The sequence below is a fragment of the Malania oleifera genome, chromosome 7 (assembly GCF_029873635.1).
Source record: "Malania oleifera isolate guangnan ecotype guangnan chromosome 7, ASM2987363v1, whole genome shotgun sequence".
Classification (NCBI taxonomy): domain Eukaryota; kingdom Viridiplantae; phylum Streptophyta; class Magnoliopsida; order Santalales; family Ximeniaceae; genus Malania; species Malania oleifera.
This window is the reverse complement of record NC_080423.1, coordinates 98,079,163-98,100,778: the sequence shown is the minus strand read 5'-3', so window position 1 is coordinate 98,100,778 and position 21,616 is coordinate 98,079,163. Positions and strand designations below refer to the sequence as shown.

The 21,616-nt window shown below is 37.4% G+C and overlaps 1 protein-coding gene across 8 annotated transcripts in view; it reads right to left on the bottom strand.

The window, feature by feature from the left end:
• Nucleotides 1-18,763, bottom strand: part of LOC131159286 (uncharacterized) — a 33,105-nt gene extending 14,342 nt beyond the window's left edge. The window contains exons 1-10 of one of the 8 annotated variants that reach the window (XM_058114045.1): nt 18,309-18,763; nt 17,717-17,823; nt 6,139-7,446; nt 5,091-5,176; nt 4,477-4,958; nt 3,858-4,364; nt 2,900-3,728; nt 2,524-2,754; nt 2,173-2,297; nt 634-1,085 (exon numbers count right to left, since the gene is read on the bottom strand). In XM_058114045.1, the coding sequence (XP_057970028.1) occupies nt 634-1,085; nt 2,173-2,297; nt 2,524-2,754; nt 2,900-3,728; nt 3,858-4,364; nt 4,477-4,958; nt 5,091-5,176; nt 6,139-7,446; nt 17,717-17,764 (4,068 nt within the window). In that variant the 5' untranslated portion in view covers nt 17,765-17,823; nt 18,309-18,763. Of the gene's footprint in view, nt 1-633; nt 1,086-2,172; nt 2,298-2,523; nt 2,755-2,899; nt 3,729-3,857; nt 4,365-4,476; nt 4,959-5,090; nt 5,177-6,138; nt 7,450-17,716; nt 17,826-18,308 lie in introns of those variants that run through there. The other 7 variants (XM_058114041.1, XM_058114042.1, XM_058114047.1 and 4 more) reach the window with 7 other exon arrangements.
• Between the last annotated feature and the right edge of the window lie 2,853 nt (nt 18,764-21,616).

Here is a 21,616-nt window from a genome sequence, read left to right as displayed (position 1 = left end):
TAAGTAGCAATTCTTTGAAATCTCTTCACTAGTTAGGGGAAGAATCAGCACAAATCCCTTTCTTTTGGAATGTATTGAGAGTGGACTTCATTAGAGAATTCATACTAGTATTAACTAAACAACAAAAAAATAGATTTCAAAATTATGCATTACTTTTTTTCCTTGTCAGCCCGAACACCATCCAGATGACATTGATTCCCCCCCCCCCCCCCCCCAACCCCCCAAAACAGATCAAATACTTTTGAGTATAAACTTTGCATTTTTTTTTTCTTTATTCCAAAATACTGTTTTCTTCCCTAGAAGTTAATACATAGGCCAGATAAATTAAAAATTGCCATCTATTTCAATCAAGTCTCACATTTTTCTTTCTCAAATCAGAACATTAGCACTACAAGTCGCCATCAGATCCAAAAGATTAGCGGGACAGAAAAAATAAATCTTGCTATCATAATCAGAAATTAGATGCTCCAACTACAAAATAGAGAACCAAGATAGGCTATTTGCCCAACAGAACCAAATAATGTCAGTGTCAAAATAAAGGCACCAAAATGAAACTAAGAAATCCTCTGTATCAATTGAGAGTTGATTTTTTAACAAATCTTGTTATATGCATGAGTAAGAAAAAAAAAATACCAGTGGAGCAGACGTGCATCTTATTTCTGGGCATGTTTGAGCACTCCCAGTTGGACTCTTTGACAATGAGTGTGAGTTAAGTTCACAATATGGCTGCCTTGCGTTTTCTTCTAGATCAACATGTATGTGGTCAATGTCAGATATTTTTATATCACAATCCCCATTTATTTTTTCAGATGATGACAAAATTGGTAGCTTGACCCCAGCAACAGGATTGAATGATGATTTGCTTACGCTTCCAGACCTCTCCAATTCAGATGAATCCTTATCTAAACGCCCAACTGTACATAGGTTCTCGGAGATAGACATGACAGCAGTAGGAGGGTCTTTGTCATGGGGCACTGCATTCAAACTGGGAATGTGAAGCTTATTTAAAGACCCAGATGTATGATCTAAACACTTCACTCTTCTTCCTCTAAATACACCCCACAGGAAAAATAACATATTCCAACCTGCCAATGACAAAACAAAAGCTTCAGAATTCACCAATAAAAATAACCAGGAATGACATTAGTGTTCATTTGCTCTACAAGTAGTTACAAGCACAGTTATCACTTACAAAAGCTTGGATGATGAGTGTCAAGGCAAAGTCTTTTTGAAGCCAGGGTTAAAAGTAGGAGGAGAAAGTATATCATTCATTTGAACTAGTTTTAATTTTCAACAGGAAAAATAAGAACAAGATGAATAACAGGAAGATTTTTTGGTATTAAAAAAAGGCTTTACACGTCCGAAATAAAGATAGAACTTTCCTTAGTGCACTCTCGTTTATTCAACTTCCAATAGATATTTAACAGTTCATTTTACAAATTTAAACCCATTTTGGCCAAACGCTCAAGGAATAGTACAAAAAAACTTCACCTCATCTCAGATTTGGATAAGAACAAATTGCTGCAAAGATTATTACCTTCAACCATACCAACAAAAGTCTCCACAACAAAAGCCTCTAAGGCTGACCTGGAGGTCATGGGTTCGACACATGGGAAGAACCTCTTGCAAAAATGCAAGGTAAGGCTGCGTACTATAGACCCATTGTGGTCCGCTCCTTCCCCAAACCCCGCATACGCAGGAGCTTTGTGCCCCGGGCTGCCCCCCTTATCAGATGGTAATGAGAATGTAACAGGGTGGTTGGCCAGCAATAGGAACGAGTTTGGTGCCCCACTACCATAGTGAGAATCCCTGTCTAGGATTTAAGGATTAGAATTCCTATGGGTGGGATCGGCAATCTGGGTTGGGGATTGGGTTTTTATCCCTCAATATGGCAATACTATTATTTTAAAAACATATGTACCTCATATGCTCTAATGATTTTGATTCTAGCGTGAATGATCCAAATGCTTGAATAGGAATGACTAGATTGGGATTCCCATTCCAACTCATTCAGTCATTCAGACTCCAGTTTCCAAATGAGACCTGTGTAAACCACAAGAAGCACAAAAGCCTCTTCCAAAACCATTATTACCACTAATCTACCATAAAACCATCATTACAAGTAGATAGGTTTATTGCACTACCATAAGAGAAATTTATTATAGTTCTTACGCTGGGATTTTTCGGGAAGCCGATTAGATGGAAATATCAGGAGTTCAATACCATCAAAGTTTCCTTTCAGAGCTAAATCATTCTTCATCATACTTTCCAACAGACATTTGTAGCTCCTCTCATAGCTGTATCACATGCAACCAAAAAGGAAAAATTTTAAATTAAAGAAAAAGAGCTAAAAATATATGCATTTGGAGAATATCTTATTCTCCCCTTTTTTTGCATCTTTTTGTTGTATTCTTTCTTTCTTTTGACATACAATTCTTTGTTTATTTATCTATCTATATTTATATAGGCATCAGAAAAATCATGGTCAATTAAGTAAAAAGAAAAATCCACGTAGACATCTACCTCTCAATATCTTTAGCAAAAAAGTACAGTGCAATATTATCATCCTTGGTGCCGCTGTCATGAAACTGGGATGGCCATGTACTTGAGCGAGGTACTTCATCAAGAGGAACTTTGTGGGTAAACTTGCTCACAATTTCAATAACCTTTGGTGATGCAAAAGTTGATAAATGTGCTTGAATTCCATTACATAGGTCTGGAAGTTTTCCACTTTTACGCACCTCAAAAGCCCCTCTGCACAAACATGACAAAAGCATAAATTGAAAACATTTTCAAACTGAAAAATGCAGCCAATAATGATTAAATGAAACTATTAGGAAAGAATTCGAAGTTGCAATATAAAAGGGTAATAAATCAGAAAAAATAAAAGTAATCATACTGCCAGATGTATTCATGCTCTGGAATGGCAGGCATCTTCAGAGGAACAGCCAGTCCTGCTGAAGCATGGCTGGGCAAGTCTTTAATAGTCAACTTTCCATCAGAAAGGGCATTGGAATCACAATCCCCCACTCTGGATGAACATTCAGTCTCAGTGAGGTGCACATTGAACTGCTTGACATCACTAATTGCAGGCTGTTTAGAAGAGCTAGCAGTACAGATCTGGGGAATTGCATGTGGATCATGTATCCCTTCGCCAGAAATCACATTTTTACTTGGACCTGATAATTGATCCTGAGAAGCCGTTGCAGGGTTCATGTCTGTGCTTGATGTGGACAACTCATCAGATTGATCAGGTAATCTGTTTTTCCGGTATATTCCTGGTTTTTTCAGCATAGCTGCCTCAATTGCAGCTCTCAATTTACTTCCTTTGTTTATCTCCTCTCTCGAACCTTTTCCAGCAGAGACATCAACGGTAGAAACCCGAGGACTGCCAATTGTGGAATATTGTGCAGCATGACCAATTTCTTTACTTTTTTGACCAGAAACACCCTTCCCACCAGTTGTAATACTCGACCTGGAGCGAATACCAGAATTATCCCTCGTTTTCTCCCCCAAATTTATTGATTCCCGTGACTGAGGCAACCCATCTTGCAGAATTCCACTAACAATATTGGATGGTCTCTCAGCAGTCAAAGAAGAACTTGGTGAGGGTTCATCCTTAAGGCTAACTTGACTTAGCTTTTGTTCAGCAGAAGAACTGCTGGTTCCATTAGCAGATGTAGCTCCAACTGCATTAAGTACACATGAAGGCTGCTTCTTAATTTCAACTGATCCAAGGAGAAAGCAAAATAAAAATAAATTTAAAAAGAAAAACACAAAAGGGGGGGCGAGAGAGAGAGAGAGAGAGAAAGAAAAATATAATTTACAATATCCTCTTAAAGAAAGTACAACCATACCTGAAACAAGAGGAATTTCTGAACCCTTTCGATTTGGATTGCTCATCTGTTTTGACAAAGTGGTTAATTTTCCATCAGAATGCACAGCCTTTAAATCCCTGTTGTTGCTTAAAATAATTTCACCACGAGAAATGAGCTTTTGGTCCCCTTTTGGTATCGAGACGGTAGAACTGGAAGTTATTGAGCTAACCAGAGAGCGATCTAATTTAGAAGGATTCTTTCTTTCAAGGTTGTTCCTCTCCTTCATTTGTCTGAATCCTTTTTGATCCTGGACATGAGAAACTTTAGAAGAAAGCATTTTAACTTTTGCTTCAGTAGCATTTGTACGACCCAAGGTTGCAGCTTTAAATGACATTGATTTGCTTATCATTCTAGTGGGCCCCTCCTTCAAGTCAATGGTAGCAGATTCTCTGGGCCCCTTCTGCTTTTGGGGAAGATTTTCATCAAAAGGTTTAACTTTTGGTTGAAGGTTTGAGGTACTGAATGAATTAGATTTTAATAATACACCTGTAAAATAAAATAACATGAATTAGCATTCAAAAATATAAAATTTTGGAAGTTAAAAAATTGGCAGCAATAAGAAACTAAATTCCATCCAACTCCGAAAAAAAAAAAATACCTCTAGGTGTTTGAAAACGTGAAGCTGCAGTACAAGACCGTACAGTTTCCAAAACATCATTGTTGGCACGAGCACCAGAGGATATTTGATGGCCTGACTTTACTTTCCCCTTATCTAAGCTTTTGAACGAACTATCTCGAGATAATGAACCTAGTCTGCTGGGGCTAGACGGCTTTGGTGAAACTAAGGTTGTCTCAACAGCCTGCCTTTTGGCTGCTGGAGCAACTTCAAAATTGTCAGAATTTCTCTTGCCAGTGACTTGTGAACTTGAATTAACTTTGTTAGTTCTATTAACCTCTACATCTGAGTCTTTAGTATCCAACTGGTCAAAAAGATCAGTATGTACAGTATCATTTTTTTCATTTCCATCCACCGTTTCAAGTTTATTTGGCGTCTGGTTTCCAGTTTCCTCAGCAAACTTGCACTCTTCACACAACCAATCACCTTCTGGAACTTTATCCAGCATTTCTCGCATACAGTAGCTGATTATGACAGTAGTAAAAGCATAAAGAACCATCTCAACCATAAATAAATAATTCACATAAAATAGATAATTAATAAAGCCTAACAGCAGAAAAAAATAAATGAAAACATTGCATATCGCATATACTTACGTGTGCTCTGCACCATCACTGCATCTACTACATATAGCAAGTAAATCTTCCCGACCTGCATCCCCACAAATATCGCAAACTTTTACCTGTTTACAGATAGCACAAGTACTTCAGAAAGATCTTTTGTAGAAGGGAAAATCAAAGTCCTTAATATAAAGGAAGAAATTCAAACAAATAAGATACAAATCAAATAGAAAACAAGGCACAGGGAGGTGGCTCAACAAGAAAAGGGGAAAAAAAATTACAGAAGCAAGTAATCCCTGATAAACTTCTCTATTAAACAGCAGCATCCTCAGTGTTAGAATTAGGCCAATCTTATGTTCCAAAAAAAGGATTAAAATCTTGGAGAAGATCCCAACAAACGTATAATAATTCCAATGACCTCTATTTCTATTCTTTACTCGTTTTAGTCACAATGTACTCATTCAATTATGCTACTAACCTTAGTTTCTTTCATACTGACAAAAGGCACCTATCTATGTTCTGTAAGTGATTTGCACATTGGAGAATTTTTTATACATAAAAATTAACCTTACGAACTCAAAAGACTCCAAATATCAGACTGCCACAGACTTTGCAACATGCATCCATCAGAATTAAGCTTGATTAAAATGTAGCAAACTGGAAAGAGCACAATCAGAAGCAACTAACCAAACCATGACTAGACTTCACCAAGGAAATCTCCTTTCAATCCCTTAAAATCAAGAGAAGGGGGTATGCCCTCAAAGAACTTGGAAGTGGACACCCAGTGGGTGACATTGGTAAAAATTGTTCCTTTGATCGTTCCACAGTTTCATGTATTCAAAAACCATCCTAGAAAATAAGCTAGATACTGTAAATTAGGCAAGGGCAAGCTTATAAAATGCACAACTTACTTAAACTGGGCCAATGAATCCTTTGGCTAACCATAATACATGAAACATAAGCATGTTGCATGTGTGTGTGTGTGTGTGTGTGTGTTAATAAAAAGAAACAAATCCAAATCATAACAAACTACAAAGCCAAACATACACTTCTAATGGTAAACAGTGAAAACATCTTTACTTACATCATGCTCCACAATGTCCGACTCATCACTCTCATCCCCAGATGCAGCTTGTAAAGTAGGATCCTTCATATTAGATAACTCAACTGACTCATTGAGCTTTTCAACATGTTCATTTTGATCAGAACACTTCAAAGCTTCATCCAATGGTTCCCCACTATTCTTTTTAGTATCTGACACTGGCTTAGAATAATTTTTTATTGGAGTGTCAGAACCGCCTCCAGTAAGGGTACATTCTCTATCTTGAACAATTTCAGCACAATTATTTGCAGCAGATTTATGTCTAAAAATGCTCTCAGATGCCACCCCTTCTGTCAATGATGAATTCAAAGGATTTACAGCGCATTCAGGCAGTTTTTCTTGATGATGAGAAATTGGATCCTCTTCCAAATCCTTCATACTAGGGCTGCTGGAAGGAGAGTTGCCACTTCGGGAATGAAAGCAAGGACTTAATACCCTTGAGGAGCTCATACCAGCATCTGTATATTTTGGCGAAGGAATCACTGATGAATCCAATTTCCGGGATATTAGTTTAGTTGATAAATTAATAGGCAGTTCCCGCATTGAATCTTCTGCATAACCAGTCTGCCTCCTACACATATTGTGGCTATCTCCAATGTCACACTGAATATCTAGACTGCCTGAAGCAGTTTGGGACTGAATAACTTTTCCAAATCTTTCCAGACCTAAACAACTAACTGAAGCTGAACTACATGCTACATTCTTTCTGTCATCATTCCTGCTAACATAACCAACTGATTTATTTGTGTCATTAGTGCCACTAATGCATGAAATGTTATCGTCATGCCCTTCTTCTCCTTTTGAATCCTCATATTTGTTTGAGAAGGTTCTCTGATCAGAAATGCAATCTGGTTTCAGAGGAAGCTGATCTTCCACAACTGCTCCACCAGCAGACAATTTTGGAAGCATCTCAACATCTTCAGATGCCTCAGACATATCCAAAAACCTAAAGTTTGCTTTACTTTCTGCATTTTCAGAGAAAGAATCATGACTTGAATTGACACTGAAAGGGTTGCTTGTTTCACTGGTAGCATGCTGTAGGCTGTCACAAGCCCTTCTCATGAAAGAAGGTAAACGATTAACCTCATTCACTGAAAACTGACTAGCAGCATTTCCACGACAAATTTCATCAGATGACTCATCAGTATTCGACCCCATGCGAGCTCGGTTGAAATGCATACAAGATGAGCAAGGAGCGGAACACACGTTACAAGTCCCAGACTCTACTCTTGCCTGAACTTTTCCAGTCATGGAAGACCAATTTAATTCTCTTTCAACACGAGATTGCACCTACTAATCATAAAGTAGGGGAAATTTTGGTTAAGCAAGAAAGAAGGATCAAGAAAACAATCCAGACCTTCCACAAATACACATTTATCCCTCATCGTCACAATGCTATGTAATAAAAAGGAAGCATGATCTCAAAAGAAGATAGAAAATGTCAATATAAGACGAATATAAATAAAAATCAAAGTCAGATGTAGCACTCCATGCATGCTGCATAACAGTATTAAATAATTACATACTTCTTGACACAATAAAACTAGTAAAAACCCTGTTTGACATACAAATTCTTGTTGTGAAATCATGTAATTAATATGCCGTCACTTAATGCCCTGCAAGAAAATTCCCAAAAATTAGCAGCCTAAGCCAATTCTACCTGAAATATCTCCCACAATACTTCTATCCTATCCTCATAAGAAAATGCTCACCATATTATTGCCTCACTAGATTTTAAGTTTTCAACAATCAAGTATCTCATTTGTCTTAAGCCTACTTGGCATGAAGCTAAGATGGTTTTATGGAAGTCCAGTCTCATGTTAATCCCTGGATAGTTGCATCCCAACTCTCTCAAACAAGTTTCATATCATCACATTTTTTATCAACAATATCTAAGCTTGTTTTACATTATTAAATAGCCTGCTTTATTCTGGTACATTTACTGATTTTTTTTTTTTTTTTGACAATAAAAGAAGGTATATTAGGTTGAGAGAGAGAATTTACAAACAAAAGGAACAAGAAGCCCACCGCAAAAAATAAACATAAAGACAGCAAAAAAACAAAAAAATAATTTTAAAAAAAAAGGTAAAAAATAAAACAAAAATAACAATTAACCAAGGAAACCCCTTTTCAATCCCTCCCCATCGTAATTCACTGAGCGCTTCAGATTTGCTAGCGCCCTTTGACCCTTCTTCGCTTTGAACATACCCCCAACAAAACACACTTCAGTTCCACCAGCATCACTCATTTTCAAATCCAATTTATCCAATGTCTCTTGGGCTTCAAAATCCTTCCTAGAAATCACCTCCTCTGTTGTAGGTAAAATACCATCATTGCACTGCATTTTATTACCCAACCCCTTATTATAAAAAATAGAACCCCACCTCCACCCCCTCCAATCCTTGCAACAGTGCTGGATGAACATACGATAGGTCCCCAAGATCATCACAGGATTCAGAAACATGATATCCATATTGTTCCTGAATCTCATCCAACACCAACTCAATCATCCACTGTGTATTTAAATCATTTCAACACATAAGCCAACTCAAAACAAATCCATTTCTTCGTCTCCACCAAATTTCTCAGTTAAACACCCAAATTCCACCAGGCCACATATGGAAATATGGATAAGTCTAACCAAGATTACCACTACCTCAAGGAAAAAACATATGTAATCTTCATCCACAATGAAAACTCAAAAAGGAAACACGAGGAATGCAAGACTGCATGAGGCATCATAGACCCAATGGCTCTCAAATGGCTATTGAAGGTTTTCTTAGGAAAAATTAATCAAATAAAAACGTCACTGATGTTGTCATCTAAAAAAATTGAGCACATTATAGCCAAATTACAGCAGATGCATGGTTATCATAACTATTTTTTTATAGCAAAAGAAGACAAACTCAATAGAATAGGAAGAATATACAAGAAGGAAAATGAGAAATCCTCCTCAGAAAAAGGAAGAAAAATTAAATTAAATTTAAAAATAAAACAATAAATCAAGAAACAACAATCAGAATAACAATGCAAGCCAGTCCCATTGAATATCAGAAAATCTCACTCCCTTAAACAACCAGCAGAAGCACACCAAAGTGAAGCAAAATAAATTCAGCTTTTTCCCATAAAGATACGAGCATTTTATTCCAGCCATAAACCCTACAGAACTGCGAAAACTGCACAAGTCCACAGGGCATGTGCATCCTTCCTTTTACCAAAACCTGAAAATGAGGAGACCAGCATATCCTCCACCAACTCCAAACAAACCCAATTTTCTCCAAAGACGAAAAAGTTTTTCCATATATTCCAAGGCAGTGCAGGAACAAATGGGACGCTGTTTCAAAACTTCTCAAAGAGAAAAGATATCAGGAGAAAGTGCCTCTGAAGCCCTCCTAGGCGTGTCTATTAAGAACAATCAACCATATAAAAGCCTTGATCTTTGAGGGAGTTTTGGACTTCCAAATAATTTTATGGAGTGGAAAGGAAATATTACAATTAATCAAATAACGAAAGAAGGATTTGCAAGAAAAAACTCCCAACTAATCCAAAGACCAAGAACAACTATCCGCCCTGAAGGACAACAATTCCCCAATACCATCAACAAGGAAGACAACTCCTCGACCTCCCCACCATCAAGAGTTCTACACTTCTCAAGAAATGGAATTCCCAGAAAACAAATGACAACCAGGAATCAAAAAGGAGGAAATAACCTCATTATGCCCTGCACGCAAGCAACAATGACAAGGAAAAGAATTCAACATTACCCACCCAATGTCCTCCCAAAAATGAATTCAAGAGCCATTACCCAAGACAAAATCAAGGTCAGGAACAAAGAAGGGGTAAATCTGAGAAATACACCTCGATAGGCTTTGTGGTCAAGTGAAAAAGCTTTTAAATATAGAATGGTTCAGGAGTATAAAGACTTGGGCTATTTCCAAGAATATCTATTTTGTTTCCACCCATTAAGGAGATCCTAGCTGACTGCATATTATAAATAAAATATTTTTTTTCCACGTGGGGTGAGGTGGTTTGTTATTTCAAAAAAAATAAAAAAGTCCCTTTCAAAAGGAAAGAAAAACAAAATTATACCATCACCATTCAAGCACTTGACATATTAAAGTAAATATGCATAGAAACACTTATTGCCAAAGCTAAAAGAGAAAAGGAAAACAACTCTACCACAAATCGAACGCCCCAGTATAAACTGTTGTCAAAAAATCCTCTCATTTCTTTCCTTTCACAGCACCCAAAAAGACCAGAAAATCAAGCACATTACAGCAAGATATTCCTTCACTTACTCAAATGCCTTTGCTCAATTGGTAAAAAAAAATATCATTGCAGACACAATTACTTGAATTTTTATCCCTCACCTTTAAATACAACTCAAAATAAAAAGCATGACTAAGCAGTGTTTACAGAGATTTCCCATTTACGATGTGTTAAAGAACTAACCAGACATAAGAAGAACTATGTATTATAGGCTACCGTTGTCACAGAGGTTTTCTCTAGAATTGCAAGGTTCCCCCAGGCAAGTAGTTGTTTCATCCCTATAAAATATACTATTGTAATGAGGAAAAAAGGGGTTAATTAAGACTAATGAACAAGGGATGCTGAAGAGAAACAGTATCAGGATTCAATCATCCATAAGATAAAGATATTCAAGGAAAAAAATATGGATAAAATTAAAACAAATATTTTCATACAACTTCATAAATTTACTGTAACCATTGGGCTTGCCTGTCCAACCCAAGGTTTTGAAGTGTAGGTTGGGATCTCACCATTAATTAAACCCCCAAAAAATTCTAGAAAAATGAAAATAATCAATTCAGCGCAAAAGAACCTAGAGATTGTATATTACAGTTTGGTGATGGGTGCAGTATCACTTTTGACAGAATTAAGCTAAGTGTTAGGGAGTGACAATGTAATGGGGACAAGGAGGAGTGAGATACTGCTATAATTGTATTCTCCAGGGATTTTGAATGAATATATGATTATCTGTGTTATCGTTTTTATGATTATTCTCTTGTAGTTGAATAATACAAGTAGTCCTTTTCATTGTAGTGTTTTGTTGGCTTGGATTGTGATGTCTCTGATTGTTATAGTCTTATTCGGTGTATAAGAATATATTGCTCGTGTGATATCCTATTGTTCCTTGGTTTTCTTGAGTATTGAGACTCACCAGGTGCTCGTGATTGCAAGCTTGAACATGTGAGACTCGGCTGACTTGTCGAGGGAGAGCTCTCAACGAGTGCCACACGGCCCTTACTTGAGTCCCATTTTGGGGGTTCGTGACAGTTGGTATCAGAGCACAGTGTGTGCGAGCACCATGAGTGGTAATATGAGAAACAAGTCAGGAAAAGTGTAACGCATTGAGACACTTGAGACAAAACTTGTAACCCTGGAGAGAACGTGTGGTGAACTCCAAGGGTTGGTGGCAACATTGATAAAAGAGAAAAGCATGCCAACAGAGCTTGAGGCCGCTGAAGAAAACCCTAGAGAAAATCTCTATGGGGTATCAAAAGTTGTAGAGAGACTTGAGGAACTTGAAAAATTCATTCCACGTGTGAAATCCATGGAGAAACGGCCAAGAGAGCTTGAGGCCTTCCAGAAGAGTATCGAGCAGTTGGAAGCCTTTGAGAGTAGGCTAGAACATATTGAGGGCATATTGCCATCTCTTTCGTCCCAACGGGGAGAGCCAATAGAGCTTGAGGCCTCCTTACGGGAGCTACCGAATAATTTTGATTTCCTTGCAGAAGATGTTAAGGAGCCCATTACTGCTTTGAAGGAAGATTTGAAGGAGATGGGCAATGTCCAAATTGTGGTGGTCCAAGTCCAGAGGGATTTATAAGAGATCACTGTGAAAGTGAATGCAGTGGCACAGATAGCCCAAAGGCCAGTTGCAGATCCAATTGAGAGTTTTCGATTGAAGGTACCGGAACCTAAAAGTTTTGGGGATACGCGAGATGCCAAGGAGCTGGATAATTTCTTCTTTGATATGGAGCACTACTTCACGTGCTTACGAGTGGATTTAGAAGTTGACCGGGTAAATCTGGCAACGGTATACCTGGTAGGGGATGCAAAAGTGTGGTGGATAACTAAATGGAATGATATTCAGCACAATAGATGTGTTATCAACACATGGGAGGGGTTGAAACAGGCATTGAAGACTCAATTCTATCCCGAAAATGTGGAGTACATAGCAAAGTGCAAAGTAATGGAATTGCAACAGACCGGTTTAATAAGGAGCTATGTACGAGAATACCAAACCTTGATGTTGGACATTATAGACATGACCGAATCAGACAAACTATTTCATTTTCTTCGAGGTTTGAAGACATGGCCAAGGAATGAATTGCGTCGGCAGGGTGCTGGTGATCTCTCTTCTGCCCTCGCTGCTGCCGAACAATTGGATGATTTTTCAGATAATTCTGGGAAGCAAAATTTCCCTACGTCCGCCAATAATGATTCCAGACCCAATAAAGTGTATAAGCCCACAAATGGGGGAAGGGATAGGGAGACAAATAGTTCTTGGAAAGATAAAAGAGCGTCCATGGTTAAGGAGTGGAGGGGCGGACGAACAGGAAGTGGAGAGCGTCAACCAATCGCTTGTTTTCTTTGCATGGGACCACATCGAGTGGCGAAGTGCTTTGAACGTAAGGCTTTGAATGCTATAAAGGCCCTTCGAGGGGAAATCAAAACCTCGATAGCAACCCTAGAAGAACAACCGAATATGGTGGGAGCATTGAGATTTTTGGAGGCATTAGAGCGTCAAGTAATTAACAACAAGTCTCAGGAGAAGGGACTAATGTACGTTGATCTACTTTTGAATGGAAAGAAAATCAAGGCCATGATTGATACAGGGGCCACCCATAATTTCATTGCTGATTCTGAAGCTCAACGGTTAGAATTGCAAGTAGATAAGGATGTGGGCAAGTTAAAAGCAGTGAATTCTCAAGCGTTAACCACGGTGGGGGTGGCACCTAAAGTGGCATGTCAAATGAGATCATGGTCTGGAACAATTGATTTCACTGTGGCACCCCTTGACGACTTTGATGTGGAATTGGGGATGGATTTTCTTAAAGTGACATGCTCAATGCCGATCCCAGCTGCGGATTGTCTTGTGATAATGGGAAGTGCACCTTGTGCGGTCCCCGCAGCCTACAACAATTTCGATGAGAGGAAGTTGCTTTCAGCCCTCCAATTCAAAAAGGGAGTAAAAAGGGGAGAATCTTCTTTCTTGGTTCTACCGATAGTCTCAGAAGATGCAGAGGTAGGGAAATATCCACTTGAGATTAAGGAAGTTTTAGAAGAGTTCAAGGAGGTGATCCCGGAACAGCTACCGAGGGTTTTACCACCTTGACGACAGATTGACCACGAAATTGAACTTTTGCCAGGAGTAAAGCCGCCAGCACGTGCCCCTATCGAATGGCGCCGTCAGAGTTAACTGAACTTAGAAGGCAACTGAATGATCTTATTGCAGCAGGGTTCATCCGTCCTTCAAAAACACCTTTTGGGGCCCCAGTGTTATTTCAAAAGAAACAAGATGGTAGTTTGCGCTTGAGTGTAGATTATCGGGCTCTTAATAAGGTAACGGTGTGCAACAAGTATCCCATTCCACTGATTGCTGATATTTTTGACCAGTTAAGTACAGCTAGATATTTCACGAAACTGGACTTGAGGTCGGGATATCATCAAGTGCGCATTGTTGAGGGAGATGAACCGAAGACCACTTGTGTCACTCGGTATGGAGCATTTGAATTCCTTGTCATGCCTTTTGGGCTAACAAATGCACCCGCTACCTTTTGTTCTCTAATGAATCAGGTTTTTCAGGACTACCTTGATCAGTTTGTGGTTGTTTACCTTGATGACATAATGGTTTTCAGCGCATCCTTAGAAGAACATAAAAATCATCTTCGGAAAATTTTTCAAAAACTCAAAGAAAATCAGTTATGTGTAAAAGGGGAGAAGTGTGCTTTCGCTCAAAAGCGTATTAAATTCTTGGGGCATATCATTGAGGAGGGCCAGATACGGATGGATTCAGCTAAAGTAAAAACTATCAAGGAGTGGCAAGCACCTACATCCGTTAGAGAACTGCGATCTTTCTTGGGTCTAGCCAACTACTATCGAAAGTTTATAGAGGGGTACTCCAGAAGAGTTGTATTGTTAACAAATTTACTGAGGAAGGGGGTACCATGGGGGTGGTCAGAAGAGTGTCAATCACCATTCGTTGAATTAAAGGAAAAGATTGTAGGAGATCCTGTGCTAATCCTTCCTGATGTGACAAAACCGTTTGAAGTGCAAGTAGATGCTTCAGACTTTGCATTAGGGGGAGTTCTCTTGCAGGAAGGGTATCCAGTTGCTTTTGAAAGTAGAAAATTATCGGGTGCCGAACGGAACTATACAGCACAGGAAAAGGAGTTTCTTGCAGTGGTACACTGTCTTCGGGTGTGGAGGCACTATCTCTTGGGGTCCAAATTTGTGGTGAAAACCGATAATGTGGTAGTTATTCACTTTTTGTCACAACCTGAACTAACGTCAAAACAAGCCCGTTAGCAGGAGAAGCTAGCTGAATTTAATTTTGATTTTGAATATAAGGTAGGGAAGACGAATGAAGTGGCTAATGCTTTAAGTAGAAAAACCGAATTGGCAGCATTGAAACTCATCAGTCGTCTATCAACTAGTAGGGTGGCGTTACCTTTGAAGAATCTCATCAGGGAACATTTAAGTACAGACCAGCAAGCGCAGTCACTAAGCAAACTAATAGAAGAAGGGAAGACACGACAATTCTAGGTAGCAGATGGACTGATAATGACTAAAGGCAGGAGAGCCTATGTGTCCAAAGCTGGAAACTTGAGGAAAACCTTACTAAAGGAGTGCCATGATACGTTGTGGGCTGGTCATCCGGGATGGCAAAGAACTCAGGCATTGATTACACAGGGGTACTATTGGCCGAATATGTAAGATAATGTGATGAGTTATAAAAACTTGCTTGATCTGTCAACAAGACAAGGTAGAAAAAAAGAAGACCTCAGGTTTATTGGAGCCATTGCTAGTGGTTGCCAAGCCATGGGAGAGTGTCTCTTTGGACTTCATTTCCTCATTGCCAAAAGTAGAGGAGTACGGCACAATTTTGGTGGTGATTGACCAATTCTCTAAGTATGCTACTTTCGTACCAGTCTCAAAGCCATGTTCAGCAGAGAAGACAGCTCAGCTATTCTTCAAGCATGTGGTGAATTATTGGGGTATTCCAGAAAGCCTAATCAGTGATAGGGATGTTAGATTCACAGGGGGATTTTGGGGTGAACTCTTTCGTTTGATGGATTCAAACCTTAATCTGTCCACCAGCTATCACCCACAGACAAATGGTCAGACCAAACGTTTTAATGGGATGCTGGAAGAATACTTGAGACATTTTGTTCACTCCAATCAGAAGAATTGGGTTACTTTACTGGACACGGCACAATTTTGTTTTAACTCTATGAAATCTTCTGTGACTAATAAAAGTCCTTTTGAGATTGTGACAAGTCAACAACCGACTCTCCCGCACACTCTAGATGGTCCATACAAAGGAAATTGCCCGAAAGCATACCAATTCACGAAAAATTGGTTGCAAAACATCGAAGTCACTCGAGCTCAGTTAGAAAAAGCATCGAAACGTATGAAAAAATGGGCTGACAAAAGGAGACGACCACAACAATTAGAAGTTGGAGATCTGGTTCTTGTAAAAGTGCCGCCGGAGACATTTCGATTCCTTCGCGGCAAGGATAAAAGACTGTTACGCCGTTACGAAGGTCCAATCAGAGTGATCACGAAGGTGGGACATGCATCTTATCGGCTTAAGCAACCTGAGTGGATGAAAAGCCACAGACGTCCAGTCCATCCCGTGTTTCATGTAAGCAATTTAAAGTCATTCCACACAGATGCAGCAGATCCGCACCGACAAAAGTCAAGGAGATCAACAATTTTCAAAAGGCAGCCTGTCAACAAGGAAGTCTAGGAGATCATTGTAGACAGAGTCGTCAATGCAAAAGGTCGTCAACAACAACAATTTCTGGTTCAGTAGCTGCGGCTGGAGGAAGAAGAGAATAGTTAAGAAAAGGCAGAAAACCTTCAGCATGCCATACAGAAGATTGAAGATTTCAGAAATTCGTAGTCAACGACATCTACTTCGACATCAGCCGAGTGCGAAGCCCTTCTACAACACATCAACGAGGATGTCGATAAAATGAGTGGGGGAGGATGTTCGGGAATGACAATGTAATGGGAAAAAGGGGGAGTGAGATACTGCTATAATTGCATTCTCCAGGGATTTGGAATGAATATATGATTATCTGTGTTATCGTTTGTATAATTATTCTCTTGTAGTCGAATAATACAAGTAGTCCTTTTCATTGTGGTGTTTTGTTGCCTTGGATTGTGATGCCTCTGATTGTTATAGTCTATTGCTCGTGTGATATCCAATTGTTCCTTGGTTTTCTTGAGTATTGAGACTCACCAGGTGCTCGTGATTGCAGGCTTGAACATGTGAGACTTGGCTAACTTGTCAAGGGAGAGCTCTCAACGAGTGCCACACGGCCCTTACTTGAGTCCCATTTTGGGGGTCCGTGACACTAAGACAGGTAGCTAGATAATGATCACAGTGCTACATTAACTCAGGAGTACAAACATAAGTACATTTAAGTTTTAGTCAATTGTCCAAAGCCAAAATTTTCAAGCAAGTTATTTACAACCAACTATTATGGTTGGATTTGGATAATATCCCCACCCCACCCCATCCCATGATTGGTTTAGGGATTGATTGAACTTGGCCTGCTCAGCCTAGCCTGTTGCACGACCCCCACCAAGAAACATAGTCACACATGGCAAAATACATGACTACTTATTGGGATTGCTAATCGACTGACTGCACTGGCCCTTTCAATTTTCGATCACAAGTTTCCACCTCTCAATGCCAAATTGTATAACCAATAAGCTATTATAAAGTACATAAAATCGATGCACCTCCTCTTTCATCAAACCACAGTAATCACTCAATGCATCTTCCTTAAAAAATTTGATAGCCATCATAAGACCAGGGGCAATTGCCAGCTCAAGTGTCTTCTTCCTATCTCTAGCTCTTCAAACTTCACAACTACTTTTTTTTTCAAAGCTAACCATTATTAAACACCCCACCCCCCCCCCCCCAAAAAAAAAAAAAAAATTAGTCCATCCATTCCCTCCACATCTGCTTTTAAGTATTTCATATGACCTTGTTTGGTCAACATACATTGTAAAAATGTCGAATAAAAGTCATTTATGAATCTAAGTATTTGCATATATATGAGTTTCTTCATCTAAAGAATCCAATATTCTGGTACTTTATTTGGACATACCATAAGTTGGCTACAAATTACACAACATCATAAAGTTCCAAATGTGCAATCAGTAAAAAAATGAAAACCAGTAAATACGAAGATAAGTGTAAGCTTAAAGAATGAATTAAAAACAAAAAAACAAAAAACAAAAAACAAAACAAAACTTATATGTGAACGATAATACACAAATGACCCTATTATCTCACCGTATTCATCCAATTATTGCAATCTGTTTCATCTACAGGCCCTTGCATGTGACAGCTTCTCAAGACTGGAGTGGTCTAAAAAGCATCCTAAATCGATATAAATAATGCTGTTCCAGAAGAGCAAAACATTAAAAAAAAAAATCAGATCAACTAGCAACCAAATTAAACTATCAACTGCATAAACAAAAAGCATCCCATCCAAAGGCATGCTGCCTAACACCAGCAGATGCAACAGAACCCACTGAGAGTGAGAGAGAGAGAGAGAGAGAGAGAATTAAATCACTTCTCAGATGTGCGCGTGTCTGTATACGCCCCTGCACGAAGAATCGAAGGGCAGATTGAGGCCCAGCATAGCTAGATTTATTCAAAACCCAAACACAATCAAACAAACTCAATAAAGACTAAATTACCCCCAATTCACACAAAACCAACCCGAGACCGTAACTCCCCTATAAATTCACACCAATCCAATAGCATTTCGAAATCAAAATTGAGACTTCGAATTCAAAGCACATCCAATCAACATAAACCAGAACAATTCAAACCATAAATTATAAAAACAAATTTAACAACAAATAGGGCAACAAATTACATGCCTCCGGCTCCGAAATCATCTGCGTCACATTGTACAGCTCCTTTAGGGTTCGCTCCTTCCGCTTCACCATCTCCCGGACGATCGGTCGATCAATATCGAGTCATCAACCCATGCAAGAGAGAGGAAAAAAATCCCCCCCTACCTCTCTAGTTTCTCTCTCTAAAATTAGAACCGATAGGTAAAAACAAACAGATTGCAGTTGCAAATGCTACCAGAAACTGGAAGGTCCAAAATCCAAATGAGAATTCAACATGAAAAGAGGGAGCGCAGTGCTGTGAATCGCAAGAGGATCTGTGCTCTGCTAGCTTAAAATCTCCCTATTTTCTCTCTCTAGTTTTTCTCTCTCTAGGTTTTTTCTCCCATTCTCTCTCTAGATTTTCTCTCTCTAAAATGGGAAGCCCGTGGCAAGTTCGTAGTTTGGGGCCTTCTGGAGGGGCTGTTTGGTTACGTTCGCGTGTTGCAAGAGCAGCGGAGGAATATAGGCCAACTGGGGTTGGGGCGAGGGAGGGGCCGTCGCACGTGCGTCGAATGTCGCACGCGCGGAGATCCTGGCACGTGTACCCACGCACGTCGGTCGGGTCAGGTTACGCCTCTCCCGCTATCGTGCGCCCTGGGCGTGCGTGCCGCCCTCAGTGAGGGATGCTTCGCCATCAGCAGCTCGGCAATTCTTTCGTAGGAAGAGCAAACGGATACAAGAAATCGAATGGGAAGACGACACGCGTCTCCAACAGTGGCAGCCATGGACCGCTTTGGCAAGAAAAGCTTTGAATTTTTTAATCCACTAATCTTCTTTTTACATTAGCCTCAAAGATAATTTGAGATATACCATTCATTAATCTCATTTAATATAATTTATTTTTTAGTTAGGGATAATCAGTCTCAATCAAATTGAGAGAATTCTTTTTTTATTCTTAAATTTCTTTAATATTATTTTCGATGTGAGAAATAGAAAAAGTCAAAAAGACAATAGGAAAAAATGACTCTTGCAAAAAGTTTAGAATATAATAACAATTTTAAATTTTACTTTTTTTATTTTTATTTTTATTTTTCATTTATCAAAGGAAATAATTTTTCAAATATTATTTTTTATTTTTATCCTTTTTTTAATGATTTATTTATCTATTTTTTAATCAAAAAAATATAACCAAAGTTTCTTGACAATGTAACAAGTGTGTCAAGTATTGATTACATTAATAAATAAGTACTTTTCAAATTTATTGTGTAATATATTTAATCTTTTTCTGTTTCATAATGTAGCACTCGTGTGGTCTGGTTTATTAGAGTCAAGTTGAAAAAAACAGCAATCTTATTAACTTAAATTACCATTATTAGATTATGTTAAGCAAGTGGTCTAGTCAATTCCTTCATAAGATTTTAAAAAAAAAACATGATTTATAGGGGTAGGTATTTAAATGTGATGTTAGAAAATTTAGCTAAAATCACAAAATGGGTCGTCCGTGTTCTAAAAGAAATTTTTGAAATTGGAAAAAAATAAAAGAAAATGATAATGAAGTAAAATTTGGTCATATTATTTTGAACATCTTATGGTTTTTTAGGTAATTCAATTTGATCTTTGATATGAAAGTCTCACACTCATAATTTCTAGGAAAAAAATTATTGAGTCTAATATTTAAACAAAAAGATGTTTAAACACGTCTGACCAATAAGATAGATGGAACAAAATAGTTAAGCAAATTCTTTTACTAAATGAAAAATTTTATTACTTCGATTAAATGAAAAAGAATTTAATAAAAAAATTAAGACGTCCATAGACCATGAATTATATATGTAAAATCAGAAAAAGAGGTGGTCTCGGGCTTCCAAAACTACGAAACTTATTTTTAATAATTTTGAATTAAAAATAAAATAAAATTATAAGAATCAATTAAAATATTTTTTGTATAAATGAATATGCATTCTTAGCTCCTTTCATAAAGAAAATACATCCACTAGATGACTTTCAAGATGCACATTTATTCATCAATTTTATTTTTTATCATTTATTCGCAATTGCACGCATCCCAAGATTAGTTGGTAGTGTACAAAAGCATGATTTTAATAGTTTACAATTTATTTTTGCTATGTTTTAAATTGTAAATTAAATGCTTAAATATATTTTTAAAATAAAATATTGTTTAAAAATTATTTCATGATTTTAATAGTTTACAATTTATTTTTGCTATGTTTTAAATTGTAAATTAAATGCTTAAATATATTTTTAAAATAAAATATTGTTTAAAAATTATTTCAAATCAATATGTTGGTCAAATTGCAACTCACTTTTTAGGTCTCATTGAATCCTGTATTTAATAACACATTTGGATAAAATCAAAAAAAGTTAGTGAATTGACTCGATCAAAGGTCAACCAATTAATATAAACTTGAATTTTAATTATCTGTTTACCAATCATATACACAGAAAAACCGACATTCTTATGAAAATTGAATTTTGAAATTTTAGCTTATGTTCTTTAAACAATATGGTTGATAGGTTACTTGAATTTAAAAATATCGAACTATGCTTTTTTTGTTTTTTGAAGTGTCTAGTAATTCAATTTTTATGAAAATTACATCTAACAAATATTTTCTAATACTATAATTACTAGATTTATTTATAATGTATTATTAATTTTTATTTTTCAAATATATTTTTAAAAAAATTTAAAATAATAATAAAATTATTTTCTTGTGTTAATATCAATTGGATAACTTAAAGTGATCGGATCGGTTAGACAAGTTTGAGGATCAATTAGATTTTTTATTTAATTATTCAGTTTTCATGACATTATGTTAGTCATTTTTTACTACTGAATTTATTAAAATGATGTAATTTTAAAATATCATTTTTATAGAAAATAAAATATATATTTCTTTTTACATATATTAATAATTATCTAAAGGTCAACTAACAAAAGATTCTATCAGCAATTTAACTTAGGGGATATGACTATAACAATGTAAACACCCCCCGCAACCCCAAAAAATCAATAAATGATTAACTTAAAATCATTTACCTTAAGTAATTTTCATTTTTCATCTCTGGATTAACATAAAATCATCTACCTTAAATAATTTTCATCTCTTCAATTTTCAATTCATCAATTGATTCTACCTTCAATAAAGGCCTCCATACATTTGTACGCCCTCATAGCACCATTAAAATGTCTACTAATTGTCATCTCTCCATTGAAAGACATACTTGTTATTAATGGATGAGGGTGGTGTCATTCATCCATATCTTGTCCACCTCTCCGTGTTCCCATAAACCTGTTTCATATGTCTGCACTAATTAATGTCCCTATGAA